At 34.9% G+C, this 20,161-nt stretch overlaps 1 protein-coding gene across 7 annotated transcripts in view; it reads right to left on the bottom strand.

Moving 5' to 3' along the window:
- Window positions 1-20,161, bottom strand: part of VPS13B (vacuolar protein sorting 13 homolog B) — a 430,054-nt gene that overhangs the window by 380,237 nt on the left and 29,656 nt on the right. For 5 of the 7 annotated variants that reach the window (XM_018912403.3, XM_030234395.2, XM_018912397.3 and 2 more), the window contains exons 4-6: window positions 6,582-6,705; window positions 2,333-2,500; window positions 1,016-1,197 (exon numbers count right to left, since the gene is read on the bottom strand). In XM_018912403.3, coding sequence (XP_018767948.2) covers window positions 1,016-1,197; window positions 2,333-2,500; window positions 6,582-6,705 — 474 coding nt within the window. The remainder of the gene's footprint in view (window positions 1-1,015; window positions 1,198-2,332; window positions 2,501-6,581; window positions 6,706-20,161) is intronic. The other 2 variants (XR_007776824.1, XM_009087146.4) reach the window with 1 other exon arrangement.

Below are 20,161 nucleotides of genomic sequence, written 5' to 3'. Positions count from 1 at the left end.
TAGGAGCTGAGTGTTCTCAGTTCAAAAGCATACAAAAACATATCCAAGCACTTAAGAATGGTCCTCCTTTGAGGAATTTTAACTCCATTAAAACTCCCTAAGATTAGTTTAGCCAAAACTTAGCAATGGACATAGTAATCAAAATTATGAAGATTATTAAAGTGTTCTAACCCTCACAAAGAAACCAAAAGGGCACATGTCCTGGAAACCTCCTCTCAAGACTTAAAATCAGACATGCTTTAGTAAGTTAAAAACACACAGTATTAAAGTGCACATTAGCAAGAATCTATTTGGAAAGATGGAGCACTGCTGGCTTTTGTGCTGAGCTGGAAAACCACTGTCCTTCAGTACCAACGCTTCAGGGTGCTGAAGCTACAGTAATATCATTTTCAACAGAGGCTTTTAAAAAGGTTTTAGCATCCTCAAATAAATTTAATTCTATTAATGAAGTTGTTATATTTACTAATAACAGTTCTTTTTGCTTCAGCCCAATGAAAAATCAGCTATTTCCAATCATTGGCTAAATATTTTAGGCAGTCACTAAAAAACTGCATCCTGATGACCCACAAAGAATAACAATAACAATGATAATAATGTGCCTCTGCTCACTAGGAGCTGAGTTTGGCTTGCTAATCCATCTCACGTGGTTCATTGCACAGTGTCAATCCACTCATGCATCTTGTTATTCCCAAGAGTTGGAGCTACATTTGAAACAATAACTTAAGGCAAAAACATTCTTCCCATCTTATTGCAGACACCCTAAATATACCACTGGAGGTTTTCTAACAGAATATCTCCAGACTGTCTTTCCCCCCTTACAATTACGGGGCTTTTTTAACTCCAGGAAAAAATTATATTAGAGAGCATAACCATATGAACAAAAAACAATTTAAAAATTCCTTTAGCAAAGGGCAACAGTATAAGCTTTTAATTTTACTTAAAATTTTAAAGGATATTTTGAAAAGTCTCAAAATTTCACTAGTGAGTAGCAAAAATAATTATTTTAGATACCTACTTTAATAATTGATGGCATTTTGGAGTTGAGGTTATCATAAGTAAAATGCAGACGAGTCCTGAAGGAACACTTGTACAGCAGAGGTTCCTGGTAAAATTCAATTTTACCACTAGCATTTCTCTTATCAAGACATACTGTGCAGTCAGAAAAGTTGATCATCTTCCTCAGTACCAGATCAGTGGCTTTTAAAAGAAGTGTATAGGTTAAAAAAATATATTACATACGAGAAGTAAGTTGTCAAAACAGGTTCTTAACTAGAAGACAGCAATACAAGACAGTTTTTAATCATTATTTAAATCGAAGTACTTGCTTGTGTGACTGAAGAGGACCATTTCCTGTGACAGACTTTTTATGCTGAATACATAGGAAGTGAGGACAAATTAATTACACCCAATAAAATTTTCACCCTGTCTGCTGTAACTTAACTCTTATAAAAGAGTACTGTTTCATGTGGAAGCATACAATTACTATCATTCTCATTGTTCTCACAGAAATAGTTTTGCATATTATCCCCCAAAGTTTTCTTTTGAACCTTCCAAAAGAAACAAGAGCTTTTATAGCGATCTTAAAATGAAATCTATTTTGTGATTTTGTCATATTAGTTTGTAATTATTTTAGCCAGAACAAAAAAATAGGTTCAGGAAAACATTAATTGAATTCCACACTCTACTTGAAATCTTCTGTGTGATCTTAGCACAGTTACTGTGCCCCAGTTCCACCTCTAGCCAGTATCAGTAAGAGCACCTAGACTTACAGGTGAGTGCTGGCAATTCAAGGACTGAAACATTCAAACACTAAATACCAAGATAAAGAGTCAGAAGTTGGGGGCTTCTTCCCCTGAAAATGTGAAGTGAAATGAATCATGTCTTACAACTGGTATGCTGTGCCCACTACTGTGAGCACATTTTACTGCCTCTCTTGCCAGCCTGTTCAGCGTTGTAAGATCATCTCAAACAAGTGCAATGGAATGCCTTAATGTGCTAATGCTCACTCACAAAACTTGCCTAAGCACTCACTGCCAGCAGCAAGCACTAATTCAAATACCATCACAGGATGGCAAGGGTGAGCAGAGGACAACACATCTTGTGAGATTATCTGTGATCATTTAAGGATGTAGTATCAATCAGTCTATATTATCACAGTTGGCTCAGCAGAATTAAGGTAAGGACAAGAGAAAAAAAACGACTGGAAATCAAAACAGACAAAAGTTGTCCTACTTCTGATAGAAAAGAGCCATTTTTATGAGACTTAATAATTTCTGTATGAATTTAAGAGTGCCTCCACAGTGGTATGTAGAACCAAAAAATATCAACTCACCAGAGATGTCCATAAATGCTCGATCCCAAAACTCATCCACTGTATAGCATTCTGCAGAAGTGATATTGACTGAGAGAACAATATCATCCTCCACATACTTTAGTATGAGATTGTTGATCACAATGTTGACATTATTTACAACACGCCTAATCAAACTCTGAACATAACCTATAAATTAAAACAAATTCTTGGCAATGATAAGGAAGACATGATAAACTCATTTATTTAGTAAAAAAATTCATTATTTCAATATATTCATTATTTTCCACTTGCAAATTTTTCTAAAAAAATCAAAATTTAAACACATTGTGTATCATTTTTACACAAAAATTAACATGACTTAAAACTCTTTAATATTCTGTGTAGTTGTTAAGTCAATTGGCATCCTAGAAATGCAAGATACCATTAAAAAAGTTCTTAAAAACTATGAATACAATAGAGCATACAAAACTAATTAACTTTAAAACTAATTAAGAAAACAGAACACTATGAATTACTGTAGACAAAGAATTTTAACAGTTACTTTTTTCCTTGAGAGATATTTAGAAATAGGTTTGGAAAAGTGAACACCAGCTGCTAGATTACTTTCCAAGTGTGCATATATTATGCCTCATAAAAAAACTGAGGGTGCTCTCTCAGTTTTTTTATAAGTTAACTAAGCATTAACACACCTGGTACTTTCTCATTCTAAAACCTAATATATCCACAATCCACATCTTGTCCAGTAAGACCCCTCTGAGGTGTACCAAAACCAATTTCTGTCAACAATCCAAATAGTAAGCACCTGCAGTGAAGCCTGCTGGGAACAAATCCATGTTATCATTTACATGTTTTTAGATGCAATGTTATTGGAAAAATTATCTGCCCTGGAAATTCACAATATGTGGCAAACATTCATACTTTTAACAATATCGTAAAGAAATTAAATACCACCCATATTCGTGTCTTTCATGTATACTGAACCTAGCTGTGGACCCAACTCATTTGTACTAGAAAAAAGCAAGCTTTAAAATTTCTCTGTTTTCATATTTATCACATTACACATATCTAAAAATACATTTAATAGACACTATTGAGTTCTAGTTTTGTGACTGTGCTGAAAAAAAGCTAGCTAATGATAGAGGCCTAAACCCACAGGCTTCAAGAGCAGTTTTCTGAAACTTGCTTTAAAAAAAAACTCCCTTATGTCAACAACTTTAATTCAAATTAAAAATTAAAATGAACGTCAAAATAATTTCAGATAACTAGGAAAATACTTAAGTTGCTACTTCCATTCTACTCTGCTTTTTCTAGGTATTCATCTTTTTCACACTCATATGTAACTTTTCACTTTAGGGTATGTCAAAAATTTTACCATTACATAAGTGATTTTCTTGAGTTCCACAACTAAAAATTTGCCCAGCTGACACAGGACATTTTTTGTTTTTTCAGGATACAAAGTCCTCAATGACCAGAAAGAGGAAATCCAGAAATACAGTCAAATTCAATGTTTGCAGAGCTTAGTACAGTCAGATTTCTAACATAATTTAAATAGGCTTTTTCTGCATATCAATCTAAAACTACTGAAAAAACATGTGGAATAACCTGTTTTTAAGGATTTTCTCACTGACTCCTTCATACGGTACCATTTTTAGTTTATATGAACTCAGAAAACCAGATTTATTATTTCAATAATTAAGGGGCATAAGAGACCCATATTCATCACTAGAGTGATGTAAACCAGCCTGCACATAAATAGAAAGCAGCACAAGGCATTTAGCTCCTTTTCCTAATTTCAGCATAGAAATATTTTTGCAGACTATTTAAATAGCAACTATAAAATTATAGCCAGTTACTTAAATATGATTTTAAAGCAAGCTACTAATTTCATTGAAAAAAGTGAAGCTGTCTCTCCATAGGTCCAAAGTTTTTTCAGTATTTTGCTGTCAAGGGTCTTTCAGGAAAAGAGCAACACCATTTTCATCTGTATGTCTTTTTGGCTGAATGCATTATGAGAGGAAGCAGGATCCTATCTTCCAAAAAAAAAAAAAAAGAAAAAACAGGGGTCATGGATTTGCTAAAAACTGTCTATGGAGATATTTCCAAGCTAGTGGTACACTATATTGTTGGAAGTATCATACAAAAACCAGTTTCCTGATTAAGCTTAGCTTCAAATATACTAGAAGCAGATTTTCACATGTGAGGAACAGACTTTTAAGAAATTGTAATTCCTACAATTCAAGACAAAATAATAAAAACATCAGCAAGTTCATGTATAATAAAGGGTTTGTTGTTTTTCCGTGTTTGTATTTTTGGTTTTTTTTTTCAAAAGGGTTTTGTTTTAAATAGAAGTGGGGAAAAAGCAGGTAAAGGTTACTTATACTCCTGTGATTTCTAAGAATAACACTATAGGCATCTTTGCCACTGAAATACAGGTGTTCTATGGCAAATTAATAAAGCCACCAAAAAATTTGTAGGGCTAAATTCTTTCCTGAGGTGCAACACAAAGTCCACAAGTGTGGTTTTATTCAAATTGTCCAGAACCCAGGAGGCTGTCCTGAGCATTAAGTGCTACAAATGCAATTTCAAATCCAAGGCTCCAAAAATTTAGTATCTCTGTAGTCATAGAACCAATACCATCAGAGTAGACACATCTAAACGAGTGAAGTTTAGCAGGAGTCTGTTGTTGCCAAAGCTACATTTTTAGCTAAACTTTGCCTCTGGAGATTAATCTCCAAGGACACCAAAACAAAAGGACAAATAAATCTTTTTTAAAATACAGCACTAATATGATACAAACATCCTCCAACAACATTAAAAAAAAAATCAAAACAAAACACTAAGCAGATGACTCCACATCCTACTAAAATTCAGGATGTGCAAATTAAATCTTAGGACATTTTACTAGACAGGTAAGTCTATACTAAACAGTGCTATTTCTCCACTCAAAACCAAAACCACCTGTATTTACAACTTCGTAATTCACAACAATTAATACAACTGTATTGATACAATTTCGCTTACAAAAATCCTGCAAATGTCACTGAAGGAAATATATTCAAACAATTTTTGAGGAGCCCTTGACTTTTGCTGTTCACAGACGCAACCCAAAGAACTGAATTCCACAGAGCTGCCACAGCTGAAGCTCTGTCCATGGTAGGAAATGGTTTCCCCCAATTCCAAGCCCCTGGAGTTTATTGGATCACGAAGTTCTAAGAGACCCTCCAGCCCTGGCTCCTCAAGTGACCATATCAAAGGAAGATGATACATGTAGCACATCATATTACACACACTAAATGTCAATGTTGTCTTTTGATTCAAGTCAAGTGTAACGCTTCTGTTAACAAAAGACAGCAAGAAATCCTCACACAAAACTATCATATTTTTTACCTATCTAAAATCACTTGACCCAAGACAACAGCCTGCAATTCATTCCAATACTCTCCAATTTTACTTTTCTGCATGAATCACCTCATATCCAAACTCAGAGGCAACAGTAATTAGATACATAGTTCCTTAGGCATTTTTATATCATAAAACTTCTCCAAGTTCAGCATCCAAATTCCACATTCACACTGAAATTCCATATCCAGGAAAAAAAAACTGGTGACAATCTCCACCAGTAGAGAGCTCAATAAAAAGCATTAATAAAACATTTGTTTGGGGTTTTCAGCCTGAGAAAAAGAAGTCTCCAGAAAAACCTTATAGCAGCCTTCCACTACCTAAAGGGAGTCTACAAGACAGCTGGAGAGGGACTTTTCACAAGGGCATGTACAGATAGGACATGGGATAATTGTTTTAAACTGAAAGAGCGGCAGGTTTAAATTAGATAATAGAAAAAAAATTCTTTATTTTGAGGCACTGGAAGAGGTTGCCTAGAGAAGTTTTGTTCAAGGCCAGACTGGATGTGGTTCTGAGCAACCTGGTTGAGTGAAAGGTGTACCTCCCCATAGCTGGGAGGTGGAACTAGATAATTTTTAAGGTTTCTTCCAATCCAAGTCACTCTATGATTCTGTTATGTTATCTTGAAGTATAAATGAGTTATCTGAATTTAAGAATTTGATAAAATGGAAAGAAAGGTTATCAGCATTAAACTACATTTTATTGTGATTTGCTTCTATTTTCTAACATACAAGTATTTCACTAACCTTTGTGATCTGCAGGTAGACAAAACCATAATAATCTAACTTAAACACTGTGGTCATCTGAATGAACTTCTGTATTTAAGTTACACAAAAATACGTAACCAGTTTCTGAAATGATGGATTACCTGGAGGTAAATCAGGGTCAGGAGAAGCAGACTGCTGAACTCGTCGTGATTTTACTGCTGATTTCAAGCTTTCTGTGGTACTGCGGTTTGTGGAACTGGAACCACAACTTTCGTGGTCTTCCTGCTAGAGGAAAAGAAAGCAATGAAGTCAACCAAACACAAAGAAAATAAATGTGGGGAGAACTTGGTAAAGGTTCTGTAATTTCTGTTACTTTTTTTCCATCAACTTAATCCTGTACTACAGAAGTTGACACAAAACAAGCTGGACAACATTCAATGAATGCTTTCACTAACTTTGGTTTAAAAAAGAAACCTGTCATTTAAATATTTATTTCAACTGAACATATTTCTTCTAGTTCCATTTCTGCTGAAACATTCCTTCAGAGACAGAGCCCTGCAGATTACCAAAACAAGTATGAGAAACTACCTAATTGCATGAGTTTATATGTCTATTCATGAAACCACCTCAGATGGTTCCAAGATGTCAGAATCACATCCTATCCAATACCACTAATTGAAACTGATTCATAAAGCAAAATATTTTTGCAGACTTCTATAACAGTAAAACATGACCCCAGAAAAGACAAATGAACTGAGGGCACCTGCTCCTCTTGATCTTCGATATAGTTCATCCAACATAAGGAATTCAGAAGCAGAAACATGGCCCATAATTCCAGAATGTGATATAAGCCTTTCAAGATGAGATTTGCAGACACATGAAAATCTTAATTAGCTGAATCTAGGATTTTAAATACACCAGTAGTATTCCCATTACATTCCAGAATGACAGTTTAACTACAAGGCTCAAGTGTAGGAAAGCCAAGAGAAGTAATGCAAATATTCTTGTAAATGTATTAAAAGTACAGGTTAAAGAGGATGCAAACACAGCTTCTGAGCTAAGCCAAATTAGTTTGATAGACATAGCCTCTTGCAGAAAAAGTGAAAAATGCTTTTTGGGTCATGCCACTGATCATATCACACAATTTGTTCACAAAAAGAAGCTTTGGGGAACAAAAGTCAAGTAACACGGTATGAATTATGATATTCTTAAGTCCTCTTAAAAGGACGAAAAGCAAGCAGCTTAAACTGTGCTGGGTTTTTATACAGGACAGATCATGTTTCTCCATGTGCTGCCTGGTATTTCTAATAATCTCAGAGAAATTACAAAAGGGAATCTTCACATTACTTGCTTTTTGATGTGGATTTTGTTTTCCATTAAAAAAAATTAATACATGCAATGATACACTTCAAACACAAGTCTACAACTTCAAAAGTAACTGAAGAATTTTTTTTTCCTTCCACTCTGTACTTAGAACAACAAAACAGGGAAATTCTCTGATAAAATGAAAAGATCATTTCCCTAAGGAAAAAAAAAGAAGAGCATTATAATCTTAGTTGGAGAAAAAATAAGCTTAAGGTAGAAGCTTTAACTCATTTGGGGGATTTGCATAAAAAAGACACAGGTTCATATATTAGAAGCCTAGATGATAGCTTCTGAAAGAAGGATGAGTTACCATAAAGGATTTGAGACTTTCCAGTTACTAATATAGTACTGAAAAGCAAGCTGTTGGATGCTTTTTATTTTATGGTTATTTGTTAATTTTAGTCATACAGGAAAGTCTCATTCCAGAGCATAAAAACCCCTTAACAGGTGCTGAGAATCAGCTCTGTTTAGAGGGCATTTGCTTGTTTTCTCATGTCTGACAAACTTCTGATACTTTTCATTGAGGAATGCAAGTCTCCTGAAGACTCTGCCTGAACTTAGAACTATGGAGCAATTTCAGTAGAAAACCACCTTTCTCTTTATGGCATATTTGACAGAGATAAAGCAAGAGCTTCAAGCTTTCACTAAGTTTAGTGTGATGGAAATCTCTTCAGAAACATATATTTTGTAATCAGCAGAGCTCAAATCTCCTTCCTCTCCAGGTTACTGAAGAAACTTAGATCACACACTCTTACTCTAAAATTTTTGAAATCACTTTTAGATATACTTTTTCTTGGAAACCAGTTCACATGTAGCACAGAAGTATTTTTTTCAGGTAGAACACTACACAACTATTTATGTTTTGAATTTGAAGAAAAGCCCAAGCTCAATTACCACATTTCATCTTCCCCTCACTCGTGGATTGCACAGAGCGCTGTGCTGCAACTATTTAATGACTTGATCTGATAGGATCACATTACACTTGACTTTTAATATTTATGTCAGCTACAAAATAAAAAGAAGGGGGGGAGAAAGGAATGGGGAAGTTGTTTTTCTGAAGTGTTAACTCTATCAAGCCTGATTACATTCAAGTCTAACTTTTCTATCTACATACTGCTACAATTATGTTCAATACATGTTCTCGAAACTTCACAAAATCGATTCAATATTTTTGAGTATTATGAGCAAAGATTAAGTAAGAGTGGTTTAAGCTTTTACCACTATGAGAGAGCTAGGAATAAATACTAGCACTTTTGAGGGGGGATTGTTTTCTTAAAGGAAAGGAGAGGAGAATCCCTAATTTTGAAACAAAGTCTCAAATCTCAACATTAAATAAATTATATAATAAACACAAATTATAAACTGATTAATAAACACATTACACCAAATAAGCTTTTCATATTTCCCTGAGCTACAAGTCTGTTGTGATGGAAAAATGGCTGTAAATCATTTACAGCGAGCTGGACCTCAATACAAGCAAAAACATACATATTCCAAAATGGTGCCAAAACACAAAACAAATTTATCTCAGAAATATACCTGTGTGACTTAATCCATATGAAATAACAGAGTACACCTACACTTAAGAAGAATTCAACCTGACGGACATTTGAAGAAAGGGTGGTTTGTTTTTTTTTTTAATCTGGAATAACATCCATTCATTTCATTACAATTCACAATTATGAAAAATATTTTTGGGAGCAGCAAGGATTGGTTTTGAGTTTTTTGAGCATGAACATATACATCATTTTTCACAACAGTTACTGATATTTTATAAGCCAAATGTATTCTTTAATTACTCGAAGACAATAAGAGTAGCCATGAACTTAAAAAAACCTACACTCCTAAGTACACATATATCCAGAAGGTTTCTGTATCTGCACACTTCTGCTCAATGTTAACTTTAAGAGCACGCTATTAATTTCTCAAACATGTGGTTGTCTCATAAGCCCAGAAGTAAAACATGTTCATTAAAGAGATGGGGAAAGTTCCAAGGAAACTGCCAAAACTAGCATAATTATGAAACTATTTAAAACTGGAACCAACTAGAGTCACACACTGTGTCTAGATCACAGTGATGTCATCAGAAACACCCAGCCAAAAAGCACTAAAATTACTGCACTCCCATAAATCCACCTCACACCAGATGACAAACATTTAAAAGCTCAAGTCAAAATCATAATGGTGGTGGGAAGAGAGTTACATTCTAAAAGTGCTAATAACTATCATAATGGAATGAGGTTTGATAAACGTCCATTCATTTTATCAATAATGAGCATGATTCCAAACAATAGCCACAGCAGTGAAAAACTAAAAATACTCATGACACATCTAGAGAGATGATTTTTAAGTAAGTCAAGTCATTTACAAAAGTATCTTTTCCAACTAGCTTGTATCAGAAGTAAAACCTGGAAAACTTAAATTTGAACAAGAGGTCCTGTTTTGGGGTGTTGTTCTGCAAATACAAGAAATACAATTTTTCTCAAACAGCCTCTTTTTCCACTTTTGACAGATGTGTCAGATCCAGTAGACAAATCCAGCTGAAATGTTTTTATGAAGCACTATGGTTAATTCTAGAACTATGCAAGTCATAAGCCACATGCTAAAGACACCTAGGCTAATAAAGTTATATTCAAGCTTCTCAGTTAATTTTCTACTGCAATTTAAATCCGTTATTGCAAGGTTCAGAGCAAATTACAATTGACAATACTTGAACACATAACAGATGAGGTTTATTTTGATCTTTCCCAATAAGTGGATTTTTCATCTTAGTTCATTATGCTTTCCAAATTCAAAAGTGCCAAGGGCTCTCCAAGACATTCCAGAAGCAGATCTATAGAGGACCAGCATGGTGGTTAGGGCACAGAAGCAATCTCCTGTGCTCTCTCTCAGGGGAGATTGAGAGAAATTCAGGTTGTCCAGCCTGGAGAAGGATGATCCTACTGCTGCCTACAGCTACGTACTGGGAGGGTACATACTGAGAGAAGTGGGAGCCAGACTGTGCCTGTTGCCACTCATCTTTTCATGGTACAAATCTGAACCGTGCAATTCCAAGCAGGGTAAGCTGGTTTTCATCGTTTGGAGGGTGATCAATTATTGAACTGGCTGCCCAGAGTCTCAGTCCTTGGAATTATTCAGGACTTTGCTAGCCAAGACCTTCAGCAACCCATTCTAATTGGACTGGCTTTGGGCATGAAGCTGGACTAGATCATCACCAGAAACCATTCCACATTGCACTATGATTCCTCTGCATGTGAAAATGAAATAAAAATTAATACAAATTTTTGAAAATATTATCTTTAAAATACACAAGTTTCACTAAAATGAAACACTAAGCACCATCAAGATCTTGCTTTCAAAAGGATATCAGGTTCTTTTCCACTGCTATCTACTTGCTAATATGCATTACACATAAACAGATTCATATTATACTTCTAACCTCACAACAACACTTCTGCTGGCTAATATAGGTTAACCACTGCTTAGAAATTAATACAGAAATCAATTTCATTATTTTTTTAATGAACAGCAAACTAGAAGCATAACCCTGAAACAGAGAAAATCCAGTGACCCACATATGCTACCTATGACATCTGTGCATCTTTTGCAAGATGTTATTTAATAGTCTAATGCACATTTACTTTAAAATTAAGTAAATATAGGTTTACTTCAAAACTATGACAGTGTTAAATATGTAAGACAATTTAGTCAAATCAGGCTGTGTTCCAATTTTGAGGAATAGTTAAGGAATTCTGTATTACATACAAAAATTATAGGTTCTATATACTTCTAGTACTTTCAAAAGACTATTTGAGATTATATACAAAACTCAAAAACTCCACTATAACAAAACTCAATTTTAAATCTTTTCAAATCACATACCTCAGAGCGAGTACTCAGAGACTCAGCTCTGTCTTTCTCTATGGCAGACAAGAACATGGTGGAAAGTCTTTTTTTTCTGCCAGAGTTTTTTTCAGTACTATTTTATGTAGAAACATGTGAAAAATAAACTCTTAATATTATGTCCCAGAGTACAAAGGAGAAATACCAAGGAATTTGAGGCAGAGATGTGGGGAGTGGGGCATATAAACAAGGTTTAAGTCTGGTTAAGCAGAACAGAAACTGGAGCAATCAAGAAACAATTTAAACAAGGTGTCAGCCTCTATTTATCTCTTGTTGCATATGATCTTGGCTGATGCTAAATTAACAGAAACAACCAGCAGTGATGTTGGTGACCAACAAGGCACATTTAAGGTACATGCCTTAGTTGAGGGTGTTACATCCACCTGCCAATGTTAGCACAAGCCTTGAGTTAATTCTATGTTAGCACAACACAGTGTGCTCAAAAATAGAGGTACAAGTTAAAAATCCACACAAATGCTGTGGACAGGCTAAAAAGCTGCCAGAGCAGCCCCAAAGGTAAGCCAGAAAGCTTTGTAGGGCATCTGTTGCACTGAAACCACAAAACATGTGCCATCTTCCTATTGATTTCTGGATAACAACATTCTAAATTTTTGCTAATCAGCTGTTTTGATTAGCTGATTATCGAGGCTATTTAAAAGGAATATTCCTTTGTTTATAAGAAAAGGAGCTGTCAAGCATCTGAAAGCCCATGGTGAAACAGTTATACAGCCAAAGCTAAATAGAACAGTCTGTTCTTACTAAGTAGTTCTCAGAAATATACCCCAATTTCTCAACACTCAAGACAGAGTAACAAATAAAATGATTTTGTAAGTTCTTCTTGAGGGGAGCTGTACAAATATCTTCTTTCTATTGTGTAAAGAAAGTTGTATTATAAACTGTTAACTGATCATCTAGTAAAGTTTCTGATACATTTACTGTACTTTTAAAAAATTATGAGGCCACCTACCATGATGTAAGTGCTTTTTAATAGAAATAAACATCTCAAAATGAGTTTTCTGCAATTTCTCCTAGGATAAGCTTTTTCAAGATTTCATTCTCTTGTGTTACAGGAAGTTTGTGCAGTGCTTTGCTTGGAGGAATATGGGTGTGGTGGTGTTCTGTAACATTATTCTGCGTTTAATATCAAACAAAGTGAAGTCTGACCCATAACTAGAGCTCTCAAAGCTACAAAAAAAAAAAAAAAAAAAAAAAAAAAAAATCCAAAATAAGAAATAACTACAGCAGCAACTGGCAGCTATACTCAAAACTTAGCATCACTGTAGAAGCAAAGATGGAAGGGATAAAAGAGTCAATTCTGAAATGTTTGTTCCACAAAAGTCACAGTGCATAGAACTCGTAATTCAGTAACTCTCACACCAGGTTGACTGAAAGAAGTCAAAAGGACAGACATCACAGAAAGGTGAGCTTCTTCAGCAAAACTGGTAATATGGGCTGATATGGATCATTCTGTCCCATATATTCTCTGTGACTGGAAATGAGAAAGAGTGACTGAAACAGTTTAACCCTGAAGGAGTAGGAGAAAAGAGTGACAGAAACACTCAGGAGAACAGATTGAAACCCAAGAGAAGTGGCCCACATTTCTGTTCTCTTTTCCAACTTCTGTTCAGAAACAAGCAAACTCAATAAAATTAAGAGTGATAAAAGAACAGATACCTATTTCAAAAATCTCTTGAAAATTAAGTCAGAACAAAATAGGATGTATATTTTAAGTTTAAATAATTTCTCTCCATAAATGAAAACTCCAGAAGAGTATGACTGTTCACCCAGCCTAACACACAATTTGGGGCCTTTCAGAGGAGTATCTCACTCTCTTCCAGATCCAGCTACTGAACTGGCCAGAACTACAACAAACATATATTTTTCTTACACCACCTGCTTAAATTTTTGGAAGACACTGTACTGAAGACTGGACATATTCCCATCCTTTTTGCAGGTACCTTGAAATATTTGTAATGGCTGAGAAGTACTTCTCCAGCATTTACCAAGTCTGTTCCTGCAGGGCTCACCATGACAAAATATCATTGTAAGCATGGCTCAGTCACATCACTGATTCATTAAACAACACCTGGGAACCATTAGCAGAAGTTTGATCCATTCAGGTCACTCTCTCATACTCTCTTCAACCTGCCAGAGGGCTAGCACTGGTCTCCCAGCACTATTTCAACTGGCCCCAGACTTCACCAAGACATCACTTTCCTTTGTGGTGTCAGATGATTGATGGTATTTGTTTCCCTGAACGTTCTGGTGGGTTGTAGTTTAGCTCTGCTTCACACTTTCTTTAGAGGGTATTTTCCCCTAACACATTTCCTACTGGATTTTATTAGAAAGCCAGACCTCATGTGCAAGAATTCTCTCCACCAAGCACCTGCCAAGGATGTAGTAATAATTTTTATTACAACATAACCTTGCCACCCACTTCCTCCAGAGAAAGGTAGAATACTGTCCAGACCAAATTTTCTCCTAATCCCAAACACTACTGAACAGCAGACCTACAGCAGGGTCCCAGCAAATTGAATAATCCTCAGCTCTCAAATTTCCATCATCACAATAAACCTCTGATATATAACAGTGAAAGACCTGGGGCACAAAACTTTGCCTGGAGAACTTGCTATCCAAGCAAGCTCTTTTCAGTGCTGAGCATCATTTGGCTAGTGCTTGGCTTTTGGCATGTGCTGGGGATGGAAAGAGAGCAAAGAGGTAATGAAATGGCAATGAATTATATATGCCAATGTCAGAAGGAAGAGTATACCCACTAGGGTCCCTCCAGCTGCTATTGATTTTCACAAGTGTTTAGGTTATGCTTACAGTGACTAATTCTCCACCAAAATTGTATGAAACTAGGAAGTAGGTTCAAAATGTCATGGGGCAGTGCAAAAGAAGAAGCAGAGAAGACTGAATGACAAAGCCATGCAGGTCTGGCTTCCTTACGATTTCAGTCTTAAACACAACGCAACTGAAAAGCATTTGGGTCAGAGATTTCAGCCTAGCACTCCTTTCCTCCTCAGTTACTGTCCAAGATAGGTCCAAGCCAAAATTGGACTTGTGGCCATTCTCCACAGAACCCACAACAGGGATTCCTTCCCAAGGCAGTACTCATCAGGACATTTCTGCCAATACAGGAAGGTTCAAGTAGAAAGATTTCTCAGCCACAGGCACAGGAAGAATAAACTGCTGCAGCTTTCACTGCATTCAGCAAATTCAGAAGTATGGGCATTTCACTGAAGAAAAAGTGAGATCTCAGCATACAATACAATCTACAGAGGAAACTGGAACACCAACATAAGTAATAAAAAAATTCTCCTTTTCCAAAACTAAGTAAAATCTTTACAAAAATAATAGTAATGGCTTTTTTAGTGCTATGTTAAGACAAAACTTCATTTTCTAACTTATTTCCAATAGTTCTTCTCATATATGCTTTTCATGCATTCTAAGAACACACATGTAATACTATGTAATTGTATTAATTCCATGTATGAATATTCAAACAGCTTTAAGAAATTAAAATCTACTGAGTATAACTGTACACCAAATTTCAGATACTTCCATACATGTCTGAAACATAATTGCTCTTAACTTACAGTTTTTTTTAATTTCCAGCTGATCATATTCTAAACACAGAAGCCTAGCTGAGAGCTTCATTATTTAGTTGTCTCAAGCAAAATTTCCATATAATTTCACAAAACGCTTGTCTTTAAACTTTCAGTACACATTAATAGCTCTGCTGTATTTCTAACAACTCACTTGCAAATTTGTACTTGATTTTTATTCTTTCTTTTTAAGCTAAACTTCAGACACCATGATGGAGAAGAACAGATTTTTCACCAAACGTAATTTATCAATTACATCTTATTTAAATAACATTATTTAAAACTATTGGACTAAACTACAAAGCTGAATGGCTGCAAAAGGCTGAATGGCTGCAAAAGCTTCCTAGTTAATCAGTGTTAAAGAGTACACATAAGAGCAATTTACTCAAAACATACAGTTACAGCTTTTCTACTTATAATCAGTCTTTTCTTTTTCAATTGTCAGTCTGTAATGAGTACAGCATTTCAGAGAACTTATTGCTATTTATAATGCTCTGCTTTTTAAGTAAGAAAGCTTTTGAAACGTTAACCTAAACCTAAATAAACAGTAATTCATCTTCTAAAACAGCCAGCAGTCTATCACACCAAACCACCAGAATGCTATACATTAAGTCAAGAGCAGCTGTCAGCACTACACTGTAAATGTGCAAAGTTTTACAAAAGATGTCTATATTATAACATTTAATTTTTTTATCACATTGGTTAGTTTAAAATACAGTGTACCTCCTGGCAGGCAGCATGGACTCTATACCAGGATTCAACATATGTTATTCTTTCCACTGAATGCCATGCTCACGTCACTTCCTTACAGAAATCTGAACATTCAGAATTCAAATATGCATTTCTTAATACTAACTAAAGGGATGACTTTCAACATCAAAAAAAAAAAACCAAAACACCTTCTTCCAAATCTGTGCCAATCATTTCGAATGGAAAATATTTCTTATCCGTTCAAAGTTGCAATGAATAAGGACAAGGTAGGAAAGTGAGTGTCAGAAAGAAATGAAGTTGAGTGCCCAAGGGAACAAATTACAAACATTCTGAAAGGAGCTAGAGAAACAGGACTGTTACTGTTTGTGCTCAACTGCAACTCCAGCCACGTGCAACAGGAAGGAATTAAAAACTGGACAACAGGATGGAGAAATAAGATTGAAAACAACTTGGGGAAAAAAATATGTATGTGGGAAAGTAAAAAAAGCCTTGGAAATATCCTCTAATCTCACATAATGCCAAGAAGGAAAGCTCAGGGAACATTTAAGAAGAAAATAGTATATCTTGTTTCAAATCAAAACATGGAACAATATTTGTAACAAAACTACTGAGTAACATCACCCAAGAAATAAAAAGTTCAAAAATAAATTAAACTCACAGAAATATTCTCTTAGATCATTAATTCTTCGTTATTTTAACTATTAGTTTACATTGTGAGATCTGTTTTATAAATTTCAGTTCATCAAAAGTAATTTCAAGTAACATACCATTAAGTCATCAACTCTTTCAGGTTTCACTAACACTTATTTTACATGTTATATACTGGTTACAGTGGTAGATAGTTCTAGCACCTTAAAAAACTAAGCTAAGTTGTACTATTCAAAATACTATTAATTCATTAAGTGCAATTTCATTCACATCAAACTAAAAGAGCTTTTCTTGACTGATGCTTTCTATCTGCAATTCTGCAGAGCAACAGATAATTTCATTAGACAGAAGGCAAATCCCTCACTTTATAAGTAAGTCTTTCTGTAAACTTTAGATAATAGATAATACCAATAATTTAAGGACAAGGACAATCAAGGATCATCCACCCATGGCAGTTACCCAGGGATCAGTTCATGCTTTAGCACCCTCCTGTGGCACAGACCATGGCCCTTTCCCTCCTGAATCCACCATATACAGACAGACACCCTCCATTTGTTCAATCCAGGAGGTCTCCTCACTATTCTCTTCTTTTTCCTTCTCCTTCAAACAGCCTGCAGACCAAATCTTTACCACAGAGTAAAGTGAACAAAGTTGAAAACTGTAACTTTCACTTCTGAATGTGTCTTACACACCATGAAAATAAATATCCAAATAGTGCATTAAAAACTATGTTTGTTCAACAAAAAGTATTGACACATACAGATTTCTAAAGTGTTCTGGAAACATAAGGCTTTAAACCACACCACTTTGAGTCATGCTTTATTCTGAAATCTTGCCATAGTTGTCAAGACTTACTGTTGTGGGAGAAACCCAAGTTCATGATTCGTTGAACAAAGAGATTAAGTATTTGTTTTGTACTTTGTAAGAAAAAAATGCATCTAGCTGTCATATAGTTAACAGGCCTAAACATTTTTATTTCCAAATTTCCTGGCAAAGAATACAGGATGCAAAGGACCACATACCTCCACTTCACACTGAACAAATATTGAAGCACCGAGTGCCTAAATAGTCCTTTTTGTGTATGTGAGTCTCAAAATCAGATTGTAAGCAGTAACAAAAGGTTCAAAGAAACAATATACTGCATATAAAGGAAGTTACCACAGGACATGATTGTGGCAGTGCACCTTACTGATAGGAGTTTAAACACAGTCACACAAGGATATCTAAACATCCATGGTTTTAAATATATTGACCATGCTCCCTACACTGGGACTTTCTGTGGTTCTGGAAACACCATGTGGCAGTTGGAATGTCATCCTAACCCTGCTTCCTCTGTGGAAGCACACAGGCATACTTACATGTGGGTAAATACTTATATTAAATGATGAAAAGCAGTTTTTTATCCACAGGTATTCTTTTTTTAAGCTATTACATACTCCAACAAGCAGTATGAAATATTATAATGAAAAAATACAGTTTAAGTAGAAAAAAATAAATAAAAACTAATTTAAAATACAGTTGAAGTGTTGCAAGTTCAATGTGGTAGCTAAAAAAATAAGATGCAATACTGGAGATAGACAACTTGTTGGGTCCAGTAGCTCTTTGAAAAATAAGTAACAATGTAGATTAAAAAAAAGAGTAATTCTATTATGAAGCCAAAGATTCATGCCAAATCATGATACAGGGTATTTTAAAGTTATCAATTGTATGCATAATTTTACAATTTTTCATAAAAACTTTAGATGACCAAAAAAAAAACACTAGTCACAATACCATCATTCAACTCCTTATAAATATTTACAACATAAATGTCAAAGCCAAACTTAGATGCAAAATTAAGTTATGAGTACTTCATACAGATATACAGATGCAGGCTTACCAAAGTGTCTTTTGCAAATAAAACTTAATATGTTAACATAAAAACCAAGGATACTTCTACTCTTCTCTTGTGGTTGAATTATAATCACATGATGTGCACACTTGCCTATCATAAACCTTCTGCTCCTATTTGAAAATGTACTATATTACAGTCCTTAATTACTTTCAAAAAAGACTATTGCATTAAGGTATTTTGGCAATGCTTGTCAATGTAGTATATAAATAACAGATTCATATTCACACAGTATATGTAGACATGCTTATAGCTAAACCAACACACAGCTACATGTGAGTTTCTGCATGCATACTTACATATTTATAGACTTTTACTTGAAGTGTCAGATATCTAGTATCATTATCTATTAAGACATTGTTTTAGAACTTCTTCCATGAACAAAATGTCCCAGAACTATCTCCATGGACAAAATTCATACTACAGTTTTTCCCCTAGATCCAGTATGCAAAATAAATTGAAGAGAAAAACACAGAGATCTCAAATGCAGCACATTTTTCACAAGTAACCTGTGATCCTATAATCAACTTTGCAAAATACTGTATGAATGTTTTTGGTGAGAAATACTAAATAAGTGACATTTGTCCATGTTACTTACAGTGTTCTACTTAGATAGAGAAAAAACTTGGTATTTAATCAAAAACTTTGCATGTTACATGTTTTAGGTCAGGGAGAAAAATCGTGTCTGTTACTACTGCAACCAACATCCACAACTTTTCATAATTAACCCTGTAAATTAATGATCTTTACCTGCATTGTTTTTTCCCCACACTCAAACTCATACTTCAATATAAAACATTTTCCTGCTATTTTCCTGATTAGGTTTTTAAACTATATAGATATTTCAGTTTTTTTGGTCTAGTAAACGAGTGCTAAAAACATAAATTGAAAACCTATTTATGAAGTAAGAATTGCTTGATTTAGAAACCCAAGCAGAGCTTAGATTTTTCTTTCAAATACAAGCCATCTTCACCACTACATCATTTCAGATCAATCAGAACCAAAACCTATTTGGATTTTCAATTATATATTTTTCTTGTATCAGACTGAAGGCTTCTTATGCTCCAAGCACAAAATCTCTCCAAATCTGATAGGCATGATATGACATAGCAGAAGACTAAACACATTTCTTAGTTTCTCCATGATGGGGCCAAGTGGATTTTTTTTTTCTAGAATTAAAGCTTTGCACTGCAATTAGGCGCTAAAGACAAACATAGCAGTTTTTCATTTGTTGAGAGTTGTGATCAATGTAAATCACTGATGACATTAGTTATCTCTGATTGGTATGTTGAAGTAAGGTGCACAGCACTAATTTTCAGGAGTCATATAAAGACATTTACAGACAGCAACCATTTTCATTATTTACACATTCCTAGAAACAGAAAAGATCTTGAAGGCTAAAGCGGACACATAGAAAAGGCTGGGAATCACCAAGTTTCGAGCTACTGAACCTTAGCACTCTTTCCTTATCAATTCTGATTTACAGCTGTAGAAAGCAACCACAGAGAGTAAATCCTGGCAGTAGCTTGGGGTCCTCCCCCAGAGGGAAAATAACCAAAGATGAGGGGAACATTTCTCTTTACAAAGAACACCCGCACATTGTAAGTTTTTTGAA

The sequence above is a fragment of the Serinus canaria genome, chromosome 2 (genome assembly GCF_022539315.1).
Source record: "Serinus canaria isolate serCan28SL12 chromosome 2, serCan2020, whole genome shotgun sequence".
NCBI lineage: Eukaryota > Metazoa > Chordata > Aves > Passeriformes > Fringillidae > Serinus > Serinus canaria.
This window is presented reverse-complemented; position numbering and strand designations above follow the sequence as displayed.